The sequence below is a fragment of the Aethalodelphis obliquidens genome, unplaced genomic scaffold (assembly GCF_003676395.1).
Source record: "Aethalodelphis obliquidens isolate GAN/ISIS:26980383/991018 unplaced genomic scaffold, ASM367639v1 scaffold50, whole genome shotgun sequence".
NCBI lineage: Eukaryota > Metazoa > Chordata > Mammalia > Artiodactyla > Delphinidae > Aethalodelphis > Aethalodelphis obliquidens.
The window spans coordinates 812,349-826,275 of NW_020837994.1; the positions used below are offsets into that span (position 1 = coordinate 812,349).

The window sequence follows — 13,927 nt, forward strand, 5'->3', positions numbered from 1 at the left end:
CAATGGGGCTGGAAAAATACATTAATGAGAAGGTAGCACTGATAAGAACTAGAAACTAACTGGAAGTGGAGGTACGAGTCAGTTGAGGAAAAAGTCTAGAGCAGGTTCCTCCAAGTTTCTAGATTGTGCAGCTAATCATGAAATGTGGTCACAGGAGGAGAAACAGATACTGTGGGGAAGACAGGGAGTCTAGGTTTGCAGACATCTAGAAGGAACTATTTGAGGTGTACTCACCTTGGAGACACAGTTTACTTGTCTGTAAAACAAAGGGGATTCTCAAGATGGGTGTGTCCCAAGAGTATACAAGGGATCCTAAGTGTTATTTTGCCACCCGCCCCCACCAAAAAAAAAGGACAAGGAGAAGGTGGGAGGGAAGGGGGAAGTGGGGGAGGAGGAGGAGAAATATAAAATAAGAGAGAAAATAGGTTTTATTCCATGACACTGAGAAGTTTTAAAATGATAGGATGAACTGTGAATCTCCAAGATAGGGATATGCAGGAGACTGTTTCCAAATTTGTTTTACCACAGGATCTTTTATTCATCCTATTCACATTTAAAACATGCAAACTACAATTTTGTGTGTGACTGTAGCTTGTTTTGGTAAATCAAATTTTACTGTAACACAGCCATGCCCATTCATTCACATACTGACTATGGCTGCTTTACTGGTAGAATGGTAGTTAATGGCAGATATCGTAAGGCCCCAAAAGCCTAAGATATTTATTATCTGGCCTTTACAGGAAAAGCCTGCTAACTTCTGATTTAAAGGAATAAAACAGGTTATGGGGAGTCCTGCCAGAGTGGAGAGCACCTCTCTTCCATGCAGGAGGGCAGGACACCCCTGAATCCTAAGATGCCTGTCTCTGAAAGCTACACAGCACAGGGTTGTGATTATAAGTAGTTTGGAGCCAGACTGACTGCCTGGGTCCAAACCCCAGCCCTCCTACTTAACAGCTGTAGAATACATCTGTCTCCTCATCTATAAAATGGGGATAATAATAGCACTTACTTCATAGGGCTACTGTGATGAATACATTAACTAATAAGTGCAAAGCCCTTAAAAGAATGCCTGACACATTAAAAGCAGTTCATAAAGATTAGCTATTATTCTTTTCTCTTTCACTGTATAGAGAGATAGTAAGCTTCCTGTTCTAGGGGGTATACAAGCAGAGACTGGTCTGAAAGATGACAGTACATAGGAGGTTAAACTAGTATGACTTTTATGGTGTGATCCAGCTTGGAACACAGACTCCAGGATTCTAAGATTCTAAAATTTGATGGTTTAAAATGCCATGATTTTAAGATTCTTTAAAGATAACAGGCCAACAGTGCTGGTGACTTTCCTTTATGCTGCCAGAGAATGTGTGCTGAAGTTTTATCCTCTGAGGAAGCCTGCACTAACCCTCTCTGTCACAAGGACAACCATCTTACAAAGTGTTGAGATTATCCCTCTGAGGAAAATCAAAAGGTTCCAAGAGACTGCAGTAGAATTTGGTTTCCACATCCAAGAATAACCTTGTCTACAAATGTATCCTTTCTTCATGTTATGAAATGAGACACACACAAACTCAAAATACAAATCAGTAGCCAAAACACACTGGGTGGCCGAAAAGATGATGCTGGAGAAGAAGGCCTTGCCTATTTGTCCAGACAGGTTGAGAAGGGAGAAGCAGAACTGCAGAGCTAGAAAAGACCTTAGAGATCGTCAAGACCAATGCAAACGTTTCACAGATGAGACGCGAGCAAATGAGCGAAGGCTCACGAGGACCCAGGACTCAATGTTCCCTCCTCTGACTACAGTGGTCCCAGTCCTGGGCTCTGTCAGTGATTCATGTCAATTCTTCTCTCAAGGAATACCTTCACTGGACTAGATAATATCAGAGGACCTTTCTAGTGCTGATATTCTATGTTCTGAGTATTTCAGTGGGATTTCTATTAGAAAATCATTGCAGAGGACATTCCACAACTGACTGATGGTCCTGTCCATACCCCTGAGGATCACTGGAAATTCCCCTGGGGCTGTAGCCTGGGCTACCTTGGGTATCACAAAATTCAGGGTTTATTACTTTATGCATCTAAGTTAAAAAAAAAAAAAAGCCGTTGGATTTGATGCAAACAAAAATGAAACAAAACCAAGTCAAAATAGAAACTCACTGATTTTGCTCAAATGAACTTAGATTCAACTCACTCACTCAGGGCCTGGGTCTCCTGAAAAGAGTTCTACCTCCGTCTGAAGGTTACAGAATTAGGACTTTGGAATGCTATACCTTAAGGACATTAGAGACTTGAATTCAATCCTCTCCAATTCAGATGAAGAACCTAGAGCCCAGGGGAGCAGCAACTTTCCCAAAACTGCACAGCAAATCAGTGCGGGGCTGGGCCCAGAGTTCAGGGCTTACCATGCCCTGGGCAGAGCTCATTTCTGAAATTATACGTCTCTGTAGTCCAATCTTGGACATTTGGTATATTGGCCTTTGTGTCTTCATTTCATTAAAGGCAATATTGTGAGAGGAAAAAGGAATCTGATCACTAGCAGTCCCAGCCCTGACTTATGAAAGAGGCTTTGTTTATGGTACCCTGTTCTTTCTCTCAGGTTGCTAACCATAATTTTAGACTCCATCAAATAGGGTAATAAAGAGAGTGTGTACATTAGCAAGATAAAACTTTTTCAGCCCTCTCTTCAATCCTTCTGCACTGTCATAAATCTTTTTCAGTTGTAGAGCCCCTACCACCTTCAAACACATTGATCCTCACATGAAGGATGCCTTTTAGACTGATCAGTTTATTGACTATCAGATTTATATGTCTGGACAAAGCTCTATGTATGATTCTTGCCTTGACCCCCCAGTCTCCTTGTTGGCAGCTGAACAAGAGAGTGCTGAATAAGTAGAAGGGAGACCTAACTACAAACAGGCTTAGCAAGTGTTAGTGAAATTACATTGAATTTGTCAAAGTGCCCTGAGTTTTCTGTGGTATTAGAAGCCACAAAATCTGTGTGCTAGGAGGAACTCTGGTGGGACATGGGAGGACCAGTCAATCCCACCTCTATTTATGGATTATAAGAAAGAGAGCACATCTTGGCCCTTTCTAGGGACTGTGATAGCCTGTGAGAGGACAGTGGGATATAGCTACTGGACTTTTCAGTGGAACTTTAGGAAGATGTCAACATAGTGGAAGGCAAGGCCTTCTAATACTCAGACTTTCTCATTGTGGAAAGGGTTGCTTCTGGAGGGAATGAATACTCCATACCTGGAGATGTGTGAACAAAGGCTAGTTGGCCAACTACTGGTCTGGGCAGCTAGAGAGGAGGCCCCTGAAAGAGTGGAAGATATTGGGTATACAGCACCAAGGTGATAGAATCAGGAGCCTAATAGCTAGAGAGAACCTTAAAGATTACCTAGTCCAACCCACTCATGTTACATTTGGAAAAAGCAAGGTCCAAAGCACAGACATGAATTATCCAAGGTTACACAGAACCAAGTCTAGAATCCAACTCTTTTGGTCTTCCACTCCAGGCTTCTTTCTGCTACACTACAGCAGGTGTGTCTATATGCATCTACCTCCATATGTGCAGATATAAGACAGAATATGCATGTATATGCCCATTTACATATATAATATCATAGGTACCTGGAAAAATTCCCTACTGCTATCATCCCTCTCTTAAATAAGAGTAAAACTAATCTCAAGGAAAAAAGTCAGTAATAGAAACTTAACTTGGGTGATACACTTTTCTAGTCGTGCTGCTTACCAGTTGGATGGCATTGGGCATATTACCTTTCTGAGCCTCAGCTTTCAAACTGGAATAAAAATCCACCCAAATAGAACTATAGTGTAGATTAAATGAGAGGGTGATCATGAAAACATATTCTGCAAAAGGTGAGAGTTATGTTGTATAAACGTAAGTTGATGTTGACCTGAAGGGGCGATGATAGCTAAGGAGAAAATAACATTTTAAAAAAAAATTTAAAATACAATGTATTCTTCTAATTTACTTACTTAATAGATTAACACTTCACTGAACCCCAAACCATCGGGCCTAGTCTGCAACATCCCTCCGAGGGCCTGTGCAGCCCTTGCTGGCACAACTTAAGAGACTGGCACTTACCACATCCAAAGCCAGCCACTCCTCTTTCGGACAACTGCAACAAGGCACGAAGCTTTTCCTCATACAGAGTCAAAATGCCACTCAGTCATTTCTAAACACTCGTCCTCATTTTACCCAGTGGAGCCATTTTGTGTTAAAAATCAGATGTGAAGGTGAAACCATCAGTCACTCTACTGAGCCTCAAGTGAAGTGACCAATCTGACAGGCCAGATGGTTTCCGACCTTCACGAGGACTTCCTGCACATACCTTGCTCTCACAGTGTAGCCTCCACGAGGGCAGTGTTTCTCAAGCAGGGGGCAATTTTGCCCCTGGGGATATGCACAGGACAGCCCCCCCCAACCAAGAATTATCTGCTCCCCATGTCCACAGTGCTGAGGTTGAAAACCCTGTGCTAGTTGGAGGAACCCCCTCTGTCCAAAAGTCCACAAGACTTTAAAGTGCCCTCTGTCCTTCCCTTGAAATGCAGTAACAGTCCTTCCCTCATCAAACTCATTGGCCAGGTGAGTACTTCCTTCTCTCTCCCTCACTGCTTTGTGTCTCCTCAAAGCAGGGTGTGTGATCAAAGAGGATGACCGTTTCTATATGAGGAGGGCCAATTTTTTGGTGGGTAGGAGACAGAACCTCTTAAAACAGTGTCCTATAAATGTCAGTTTTAAAAGTTCCCTTTCCTTTCTTCCTAAGAGCCAAATCAGTCCCAACCAAGGGGAACAAGGAAAGGAGGAGACAGGCTGTATTTACTGAAAGCCGCAGAGGATGCTTGGTAAGTTCGGTTCTCGGTCCCGGTGTCCACTGGGAGGTGGAAGGTGCCTTCAGTGCCACAGGAAGACGAGTTCTGTGGCCAGGCCTGTTTCATCAGCAGAGTTGCTTAAGGGAAGACACAAGAATGGCATTAGGCAGAAATAGGAAGTGGGCACCACCAATCACAGACACAAAAGCAAGGATCTTGAGCTGGACGGAAACATATAACCCAAGGGGCCCTGTTCAGACACACAGGATGGTTCAGCTTTCTGAGATGGGTGAGTGGTTGGGAGGAGTGCTGAAGTGACCTTCTGAACGATTTGAAACTGAGGAGACCTAAGCTTATACTAAGTAGGGGAGTCAGGATTTTCTACCCACTACCAAACCCATGAAAATGCTTATGAATACTGCCTTCTACTGCCTGACATTCTAGTCTAAGACTCTGGGATACTCCTTAGCCACCTGCTCGTTAACGTGTAGCAACTCGGAGCCTTTGACTATGTACTGGGCCAGATCAACTGAGTACCCCTTTTTATGCCTGAAATCTCATCTGGAGGTGTATTTAACAAATTGTTTTCAAAGAGCGACCTCAAAATACTAATAACCACATGACATGAACCTTGCTGGACTGCCATCTCCTCTAAAGGGACTGAGCTTTGGTGGCTTACAAGGCAAGGCTGTCCAGCGGGACACTACCTGCAAACCTCTTCTCCTGTAGACCTAGCCAGGGCCAGACAAACCTCTTGCACCTTTTATGTCTCCTGCTGAGGTGCTACTGGTGCTCCACCTGAGATATCGCCTCATGAATTAGAGATGATCTTTTGGGCCACTAAGAAAGCAAATGTCAAATTTGGGGTAGGTGTGAAATAGAGATGAGGCTCAGTTTGAAAGAAATCTGCAGAGACTTCCCAGGCTGACTCAAAGCTCAGCTTGAGAAATTTGAAGGATGATGTTTCCTATGGAATAGAAGTGGGGAGTGACTCAAAAAACTTACCTTCACGTGTCCTGTAGGGAAGGAGAGAGGAAATAGGGTTTCAAAGGGAGTGGGGGGAGGGATTGCCTAACATTTTACGTATCTCCCTTGATATATTTTCAAACAATAGAGGGGGAAAAAAATTTTTTTTTTTTTGGCCACACTGCGTGGCTTTTGGGATCCAAGTTCCCCAACCAGGGATTGAACACGGGCCCTTGGCAGTGAAAGCGGGGAGTCCTAACCACAGGACCGCCAGGGAATTCCCGAGGAGAAATATTCTTGACCCAAATTTCTACTTGTGGCTGAAGAATGATTTTAACAGTATCTTTTCCACTCAGATGAGGTCTTGGGAGACATGGATATGGGGTGTTTTAAAGTATATTAGTATTGGCAACAGTTGGATATACGTGAAACATTTTAACAAGGGGCTAGGTAAGACAGGGTGGTATGAGAAGCAAGTTTGCCTATACCCTCTCATTCCATCAGGACAAGGATAATCCACCTCCAGACAGATCTCCATAAACTCCTCTGCCTGTCCAGGTAACAGGAAATGCCTCTGGTTCCTTCAGTCATGGAAATACTGGGGTCAGAGGAAGAGGTCAAAGACTACTGTTTTTGCTGAACCAAGGATAGAAGTACAGCTGTTCTGGGCTGACTGCGCTTGCATCAATGGCCCGCAATACATACAGCGGATGCTGAGAAATGAGAAGGAAATCATGGGCAGGGAAGTGACACTAAAAGGAGAATTCTGGTAGAAGAAAATGGAGATCCAGCAGAATTCCCATGCAGAATCCAGGGCCTTTGCTGGACATTACAACATGACTCTGCAGACAACACAGGAGGAGGGCAGTCAATTTAAACAATTATCATGGGTTTCTTTTCCTGGGGGGCAGGGATGGGTGGAGTGGTGGGAATTAATAAAGGACCCAATTAGTGTTGAAAAATCTTATTAAGATAGCTCCAGATTTAGAATCTGCCACTTCACGTGGCTGGAAAGCCCTGGCCACCTAAAACAACTCCCTAAAAAGTGAAACATGTAGCTCTGAGAAGTCAGATATAGCAAGCCCAGGCCCTCAAGACCCCACAGGAATCCACCAGGGAGCAGGAGGCCTAAATTTGGCTGCTGAGAATTTGGAGGACCTGTTCTGGTCCAGTTTTTAACCCAAGTGGTGCATCTTTACCATAATTTTAATCATGAGCCAAAAGTCTGACATTAGCCTAAAGGACTGTGTGACAATTAAAGTAAGTAAATCAAAATTAACCAAAGAGTGACTGAGGCCTACACTGCACTCAGCACTGAGGGGAGCGCCACGGTGGACAGGAACACACGTGGGTCATGGTCACCGCACACCAGGTATTTATGGTCTAGCTGGGGATGCAACACAGCCACACGCCAACCAGAGAGTGAACAAGACAGCATTACACACAGTAAAACAATGTTCCAGATTAACCAGGAAAGAAGCAAGTGTGACTGTGCCTTTGATTATGTGTTTCCCAACTGAGCAAGTGAGCTAACCTATACATGTTCCTGAAGAAGTGGGTATTTTCTTCTGGTTTCATTATAAAGAAAACAAATACTAATATCTTCTATATTTTTCTGTATATATGAATACATAATAATCTAAATAACTGGATAAATATGAAGGCTGAAAACAAAAAACAACAAATAACAGCTGTCGACTTGACTTCCTCATTAGTTAGCTATACGTCCACATACAATTCTAAAGAAACCCATTCTGCTGCTGGTAGTGATTCAGAGCTCAGCTGTGGGATGAAGACAATCCAACTGAAGCTTTTAGAGGCGTGGTAATAGAGGACGCTGCTCTGACAGGTATGCCTGTTCTTGGGTGCCATGAAAGGTACCAACTCCTAGAAATGGTCTATATTTTGAATAAATACAAGTGTATATACGTCAAATATTATTGAGGTGTACGTTTGAGACTACGTACTTTTGCACTTTATGTAGTACTATATATGTACTATTCCTCAATTTAAAAAAAGAGAGAGCGAGAACCCATGGCAGTGAAGGGCCACGGCCCAGTCACAGCATGCGGCCCACGTCCAAGTGCTGGGTTGTTCACATCCCTGGACATGGGGCCCTCACGCCCTCTGACACTTGAACAATCTGTTAAGCACACTTACAAGGAGGAGAGGCAGCAAGGGACCATCATCCTGAACAATGTAGTAAGTCAGGAAATCTGAGTTCTAGCCTGGGCTGTGCCACTTATTAGCTGTGGGACCTTGGGCAAGTCACTATACCTTTCTAAACTTCAGGTCTGTTGTCTCATAAAATGGCAATAATAACCACTCCTTGACTGCTTCATAGTATTGATTGTGAGGATCAAGGATCAAGTGTCAGCCAGTCTTACAGTTTCTAATTCTGGTGTCTGTCTACTCTTCCATCCCCACAGGTGTGGACAGCTCCAATGGAAGCTCTCATCACCTCTTACCTGAATTATTGCAACTGCTTCCTCACTGTTCTGTTTGTTTTTAAACCTGCCAATTCCAATCTCCAAGCTTCAGTCAGAGTGATATTTCTAAGACCTAAACCTAATCACAAAAACTTCTTTCTTAAAAACATTCCATGGTTCTCCATTACCTAACTCCTTGAGTGGCACTCAAGGCCCCTCGTGATCTAGTCCTATGATCTCTCTAGACTCACTGTTCTCACTCTCAAACCCTACATGACAGCCACACAAACTGTTCACCCTTCCCAGGCTATGCCAAGAAGCATCACTTCTCTGTATTTTTGCTCACACTGCTCACTCTTCCTGGCATGTCCTTCCCCAAATACCACCTGGTAGACGTTTATTAATCCATCAACCAGGAGCTGAAGACTCACCTCTACTATGAAGTCCTTTCTTTTCCCCACTTCTTGATCACAGCCCCCTCATGTATCCCACTTGGTTCACTATCCCAGTTCCTGTGATTCTTAGAAGCCCCTGTACTTGCTAGTTTGTCCATCTCCCCCGCTAAACTTTGAGCTCCTTGAAAACAGGAACCCTGTCTTACTGAACTTTGTATCTTCAAAGGGCCAGCTTAGGGTCTGGGACAGAACATTTTGTGAAGAGAAGAGCTCCATACACACACTTTAGTATTTCTATTTCAGATGCTATAACAGGAGAGGTGAGGAGGCAGGAGAGCTTCTCTCACTTCATATGGAGTCTTCTGTTCAAGTTCATATATCCTGAGGCAAACAAACACGACTCCTCATAAACAATAAGAGAAACGGGTCTGTGACTAGCAAAACTGAAAGAATAAGATTATAAGAGGGCAACCTGTTAGCATTTAAAGGGACCTCAGAGATCATCTGGAATAAAACATTTTATCTATGGCCTGGAGACATTAGCAAATTGCCCAAGATCACGCAGCCCACAGCAGCAGCAAGAAGAGATTTTCACAGCTCATCTCCTAAAAGATGTGCCACACACAAATTCAATTTTCAACATCCAAATAATTCAAGGTTAAAAGTCGAGAAAGTGTGCAGAGACTTTACGAAAACATTGTCCTGAGCAGCCCAGGTGAGGGTGGTGAAAGCAGCAAGTCCCTCCTATGGTCCCTTCCTGTCTATGACAAAAAAGGACCTAGTCAAGTTACACTGCTGGGACCCTCACAGGTGCCCAGAAGTTCCCGTGGTGCCTTGGGCCTGGAGTCCACACTGCCCAGAGAATCCAGCTCTGGTCCCTGGCTTATTAGCACACTTGACCCTCACCTCTCACCATCCAGGAAAATGCCCCCCAAATGAGCCAGAGCTCAAGATCTGGGCTAAGGGAATAGATTGTATCTAAAGTTAACCAGGTCTTCAAACATGTGAGACTGCCAATGGAGATGGAAAGTCTGATCGTGGGGCAGACTGGTGTTTTGCATTCTTACAGGCATAATCCAGGTACTCCTCCGCAGGGGCTGCCATAAAGCCAACAGAGGAGCCATAGAGACCCAGGAATTTTTGTTCACTTGTTTGATTGAATTCAGCAGCCATGTGAGGGTAAAGGTTTCCGACCTAGGTCAGATGGGACCCCAGAGGTGAGGAAGGGGAGAGACGCCTTTTAGTGCCATGATCCTTCACTGCTGCCCTAGGGGACGGTTCGTGTGTGTCTCCAACCCATGATTTTGCACCATCAGACATGTTCCTGCATGCTTCAGGAACTGCTGCTGAGCCACCTGGGGGAGCCCAAGCCTAGGGGATGGGATTTGGGGAGGGAAGGAGAGGGGATCTACTTTTGTTACGAGATAACACATTCATAGGCCATAATACAGATGAGGAAAAATAGCTCTCCTACCATAAGCTGAATGCAGGAACTGAAACTCTGTTGGATAGAAATGTTAGTTGAAATTACCACTAAGAATCTGTGCAAAGTAGTACATATTGCAGTTACAAAAACAAACTTTGTCTTAAAAAAGCAGTTTCCCCCAGGCTACGCAAGAAACAGTGAACGCAGAGGGTGCAAAGTACCTCTACCCTGGAGAGGGTGACAGACTTGCCATCCAGGAAAGCCCATTCATTGAGGAAGGGTATGTCCTTGGATGCCATGACATCCTCCAGGCAGCTGACCCAGAAGCTGCCTGGAAGTATGTAAGTCCAAGTTCCTGCTCTTTGCTTGTCCATGCTAAGAATAAATTTCAAGTCTCCCAAGCATTGCAAAGGGACTTCACACATGACAGAGGCTTTATGTGCTAGAGGAGGTAAAGGTTCAGGGACAAAACCAATCATCTTTGGCCTCTGAAGAGCTCTGTTTAAAGTCCTAGAGGGCCAGGACCAATGCAGAGGCACTTAATTCCCTGAGACCTCTGGGAGAGCGTGGTGCTGTACAAGGGGCACAGACTGTGGGCAGACAGCTTGGCTTTGAATCTGAGCTCCACTGCTTTTTAGCTGTGCAACTTTGGACACGTTATTTAACCTCTCTGAGCAAAACTGAAGGCAAGAAGCTCTAACTCACAAGATTATGGAAAAAAAAATTAAGATTTGTGACAAGACTTGCATAGTGTCTGGAACATGGCAGGTGTTCAGAAAACTCAAATTCCTTTTCCCTCCCCTTCCCCAGGTTCATCATATGCAAAATGGGAGTAATTGTACTTTACAATGCTGCTATGGAATCAAGTGAGACAACAGATGACAATGACTGATAAACAGATTTTTTTTTGTGAGGAGGTATTTCATTTTTACCTATATTAGTTATCCTGTTTATCCTTTCCCTTCATTTTCAAGTCAGATTACCATTAATATGACCCATCTTTTGGTCTCCAGATTTTGAAAACAAGTCTCTATTGGCTCTGCCTTCTGCGGGGCCAAACAGTTCTTAAGTAAGATCCCTGAAGTCACTAAGAGCTTGGAAGAAAGCTTCAAGTACCCACATTGCTTTCAGAACCAATGAAGGAGTGAAATATTTCCCTGCATCCTGGATAGAGGACATCTTTGGGTATTTAGAGCTGCTAAAAATAGCTCTTTATGAAGCAACTTCTTGGTCTTCTTGAAAAAGCTGAGAGGAATTTAAACCTGAGAGCCTGGCTCCTTTGCAGGCTTCTATCCCGCAGGCATCTCTCAGCATCACAAACGGCCAGCTCTGGAAGGAAGCTGAGAGTACGTACACTGTCCTCTCTGACCTTGAGTCAGCTCCTCCACTGCAGTCAGGAGACCTGGTAGAAGCAGAGGCCAGCCTCCCAACATATGACACAGACCAGTTGTGTGTATGTGTAACTCCAAAGGGAAAAGGATCTGCCCAAAGTCACACCAAAATCAGTAGCAGAGTTAGTGCTATAACTCCAGTCTTCCAACTCCCAGTTTGGGGCTTTCTGACACAATGTGCTAATACCACCCTGTCTAGTGGACTGTGTGAGAAAATGGTCTGGGTTGGTTTAGTCACAGCTTAGAAATATGTTGACTTTTCAAAAGTAAAATTGGAGAAAATCAAGTTAGACGTGGGTTGATATTTTGTGTGCTTTAAAATTAAAACTTAATCAGTACTTTACACATGCCAGGAGCTTTCCAATCTCTCCCTTCCCCACGTCCCCACAATCTCAGGCTCTTCCTGTCTGCTCTCCCTTTCCTCTCTAATCTGACTGCTCTAGTCTAACACCTCAATTTCTCTCTAGCCGACTGCAACTATAATGTTGTGGTTAAGAATACATGTGGGGGGCTTCCCTGGTGACGCAGTGGTTAAGAATCCGTCTGCCAATGAAGGGGACACAGGTTCAAGCCTTGGTCCGGGAAGATCCCACATGCCGTGGATCAACTAAGCCCGTGAGCCACAACTACTGAGCCTGTCTGTGCTCTAGAGGCCATGAGACACAACTACTGAAGCCCGCACGCCTAGAGCCCATGCTCTGCAACAAGAGAAGCCACCTCAATGGGAAGCCCGCACACTGCAATGAAGAGTAGCCCCCGCTCACTGCAACTAGAGAAAGCCCGCGCGCAGCAACGAAGATCCAACACAGCCAAAAATAAAAATAAATTTTAAAAAAAAGACCCAATGTAGCCATAAATAAGTAAATAAATAAATTAATTAAAAAATAAAAAAAAAGAATGCATGCAGGGACTTCCCTGTTGGAGAAGTGGTTAAGAATCCACCTGCTGATGCAGGGGACACAGGTTCGATACCTGGTCCGGGAAGATCCCACATGCCGTGGAGCAACTAAGCCCATGCACCACAACTACTGAGCCTGCACTCTAGAGCCCGCGAGCCACAACTACTGAGCCCACGCGCCACAACTACTGTAGCCTGCGCACCTAGAGCCCATGCTCCACAACTAGAGAAGCCACCGCAATGAGAAGCACGTGCACGGCAACAAAGAGTAGCCCCCGCTCACCACAACTAGAGAAAGCCTGCGCAGCAATGAAGACCCAAAGCAGCCCAAAATAAATAAGATATAAATAAATTATTTTAAAAAGTCACAATTGCTAAATAAAACAAATGGTATTAAAAAAATAATTACTAAACAAGAAAATGAGGGTATTATCATGACATTCCATCATGACTTTCCAAATCTGGCCCTCGCACATCTGTAGTCCAGATTCATCTATTACGCCGCCACCCTAGAGCCTATGCTTCAACCATTCTCACTACTTCAAGGTTCTTCAGTGTCACTCCTCACACCTCCATGTCTTTGCCCAGGCTCTACTCTGCCTAGAATGCCCAACTCTTCCTCTGTATGTTTAAAAGAATGCCTCTTAACAGCAACAACAAAAAAACAACCAACCAAACAAAAAAGAATGCCTCTTACTTCTCCCTCAAGTCTCCACTGCTAGGTCCTCTGTGAAGCCTCCCCTTACACCCTCAACCCCAGGCAGAGGTTGTTCCCTCCTCCACTTCCTCTCCTCTTGTACATATTCCTTTTACAATATTCACCACACTGTACAGCCACGAATCTGTTCACACGTCAGCTTCCAAATGGACTGTAAGCTACTTCAGGCAAAGACAGCATCCTTCCTTTTTTCTATTCTAGTGGGGAGGACATTCAGCAAATAAATACTTGTTAAGTAAATGAAGAGGAACTTACATAAAACCATCTACAACCATGAGGTAGGTGTAGCACATTTCTCAGAGAGGTGAGGTAACTTGTCTAAGGACTCACAACTAGTGAGTTGAGTAATCAGGATTCAAACCCAGGACTTACTAACTGCAGAGCCCACATTCTTTCTCCTGCTCCTTGAGTATTAAAGCACCAGCTGAGAGTGGCTTGTTTTTTTGAGCGTGGGGGTCAAGATGGTGGTAAAACCTCTGCATTGCTCCCAAACTGAAACAAACTTCTATACTTTCAAATCTATTTCAACCTCTATCCAAGGAGTGTTGGGCCTTTATTATTTTTGAAAAACAAGTTCCTCGCTGCAGCTTGAAAATGTGGCAAGTCTCTCACTCTCTTCCAAACCCACGTCCAGGAAGGGGTGGGTGGGTGGGTGGTGTGTGTGTGTGTGTGTATGTGTCAACGGCAGCCTCAGGGGAAACCGAGGGTGTGTGTGTGTGTGCGTGTATGTGTCAACGGCAGCCTCAGGGGAAACTGAGGATATGTGTGTGTGTGTGCGTGTGTGTGTGTGTGTGTGTCAATGGCAGCCTCAGGGGAAACCGAGGGTGAGGGTGTGTGTGTGTGTGTGTGTGTGTGTGTGTGTGTGTGT

At 44.4% G+C, this 13,927-nt stretch overlaps 1 protein-coding gene and 1 long non-coding RNA gene across 9 annotated transcripts in view; one reads left to right on the forward strand and one right to left on the reverse strand.

The window, feature by feature from the left end:
- FAM168A (family with sequence similarity 168 member A) overlaps positions 1–13,927 on the reverse strand; it is a 231,250-nt gene that overhangs the window by 39,337 nt on the left and 177,986 nt on the right. For 6 of the 8 annotated variants that reach the window (XR_003428055.1, XR_003428054.1, XR_003428056.1 and 3 more), the window contains 2 exons: positions 10,101–10,127; positions 4,848–4,973 (listed from right to left, as the gene is read on the reverse strand). The exons of 1 other annotated variant lie outside the window; for it this stretch is intronic. Coding sequence is in view for 3 of the 7 variants with exons in the window: in XM_027083334.1 (XP_026939135.1) it covers positions 4,848–4,973; positions 10,101–10,127 (153 nt within the window). In the remaining 4 variants the exon portion in view is untranslated. The remainder of the gene's footprint in view (positions 1–4,847; positions 4,974–10,100; positions 10,128–13,927) is intronic. One more of the 8 variants, XM_027083335.1, reaches the window with a different exon arrangement.
- The window catches only part of LOC113607734 (uncharacterized), a 26,964-nt gene continuing 16,347 nt past the window's right edge, over positions 3,311–13,927 (forward strand). The window contains exons 1-3 of the long non-coding RNA XR_003428058.1: positions 3,311–4,609; positions 4,791–4,869; positions 10,863–10,969. This is a non-coding gene — a long non-coding RNA (uncharacterized LOC113607734). The remainder of the gene's footprint in view (positions 4,610–4,790; positions 4,870–10,862; positions 10,970–13,927) is intronic.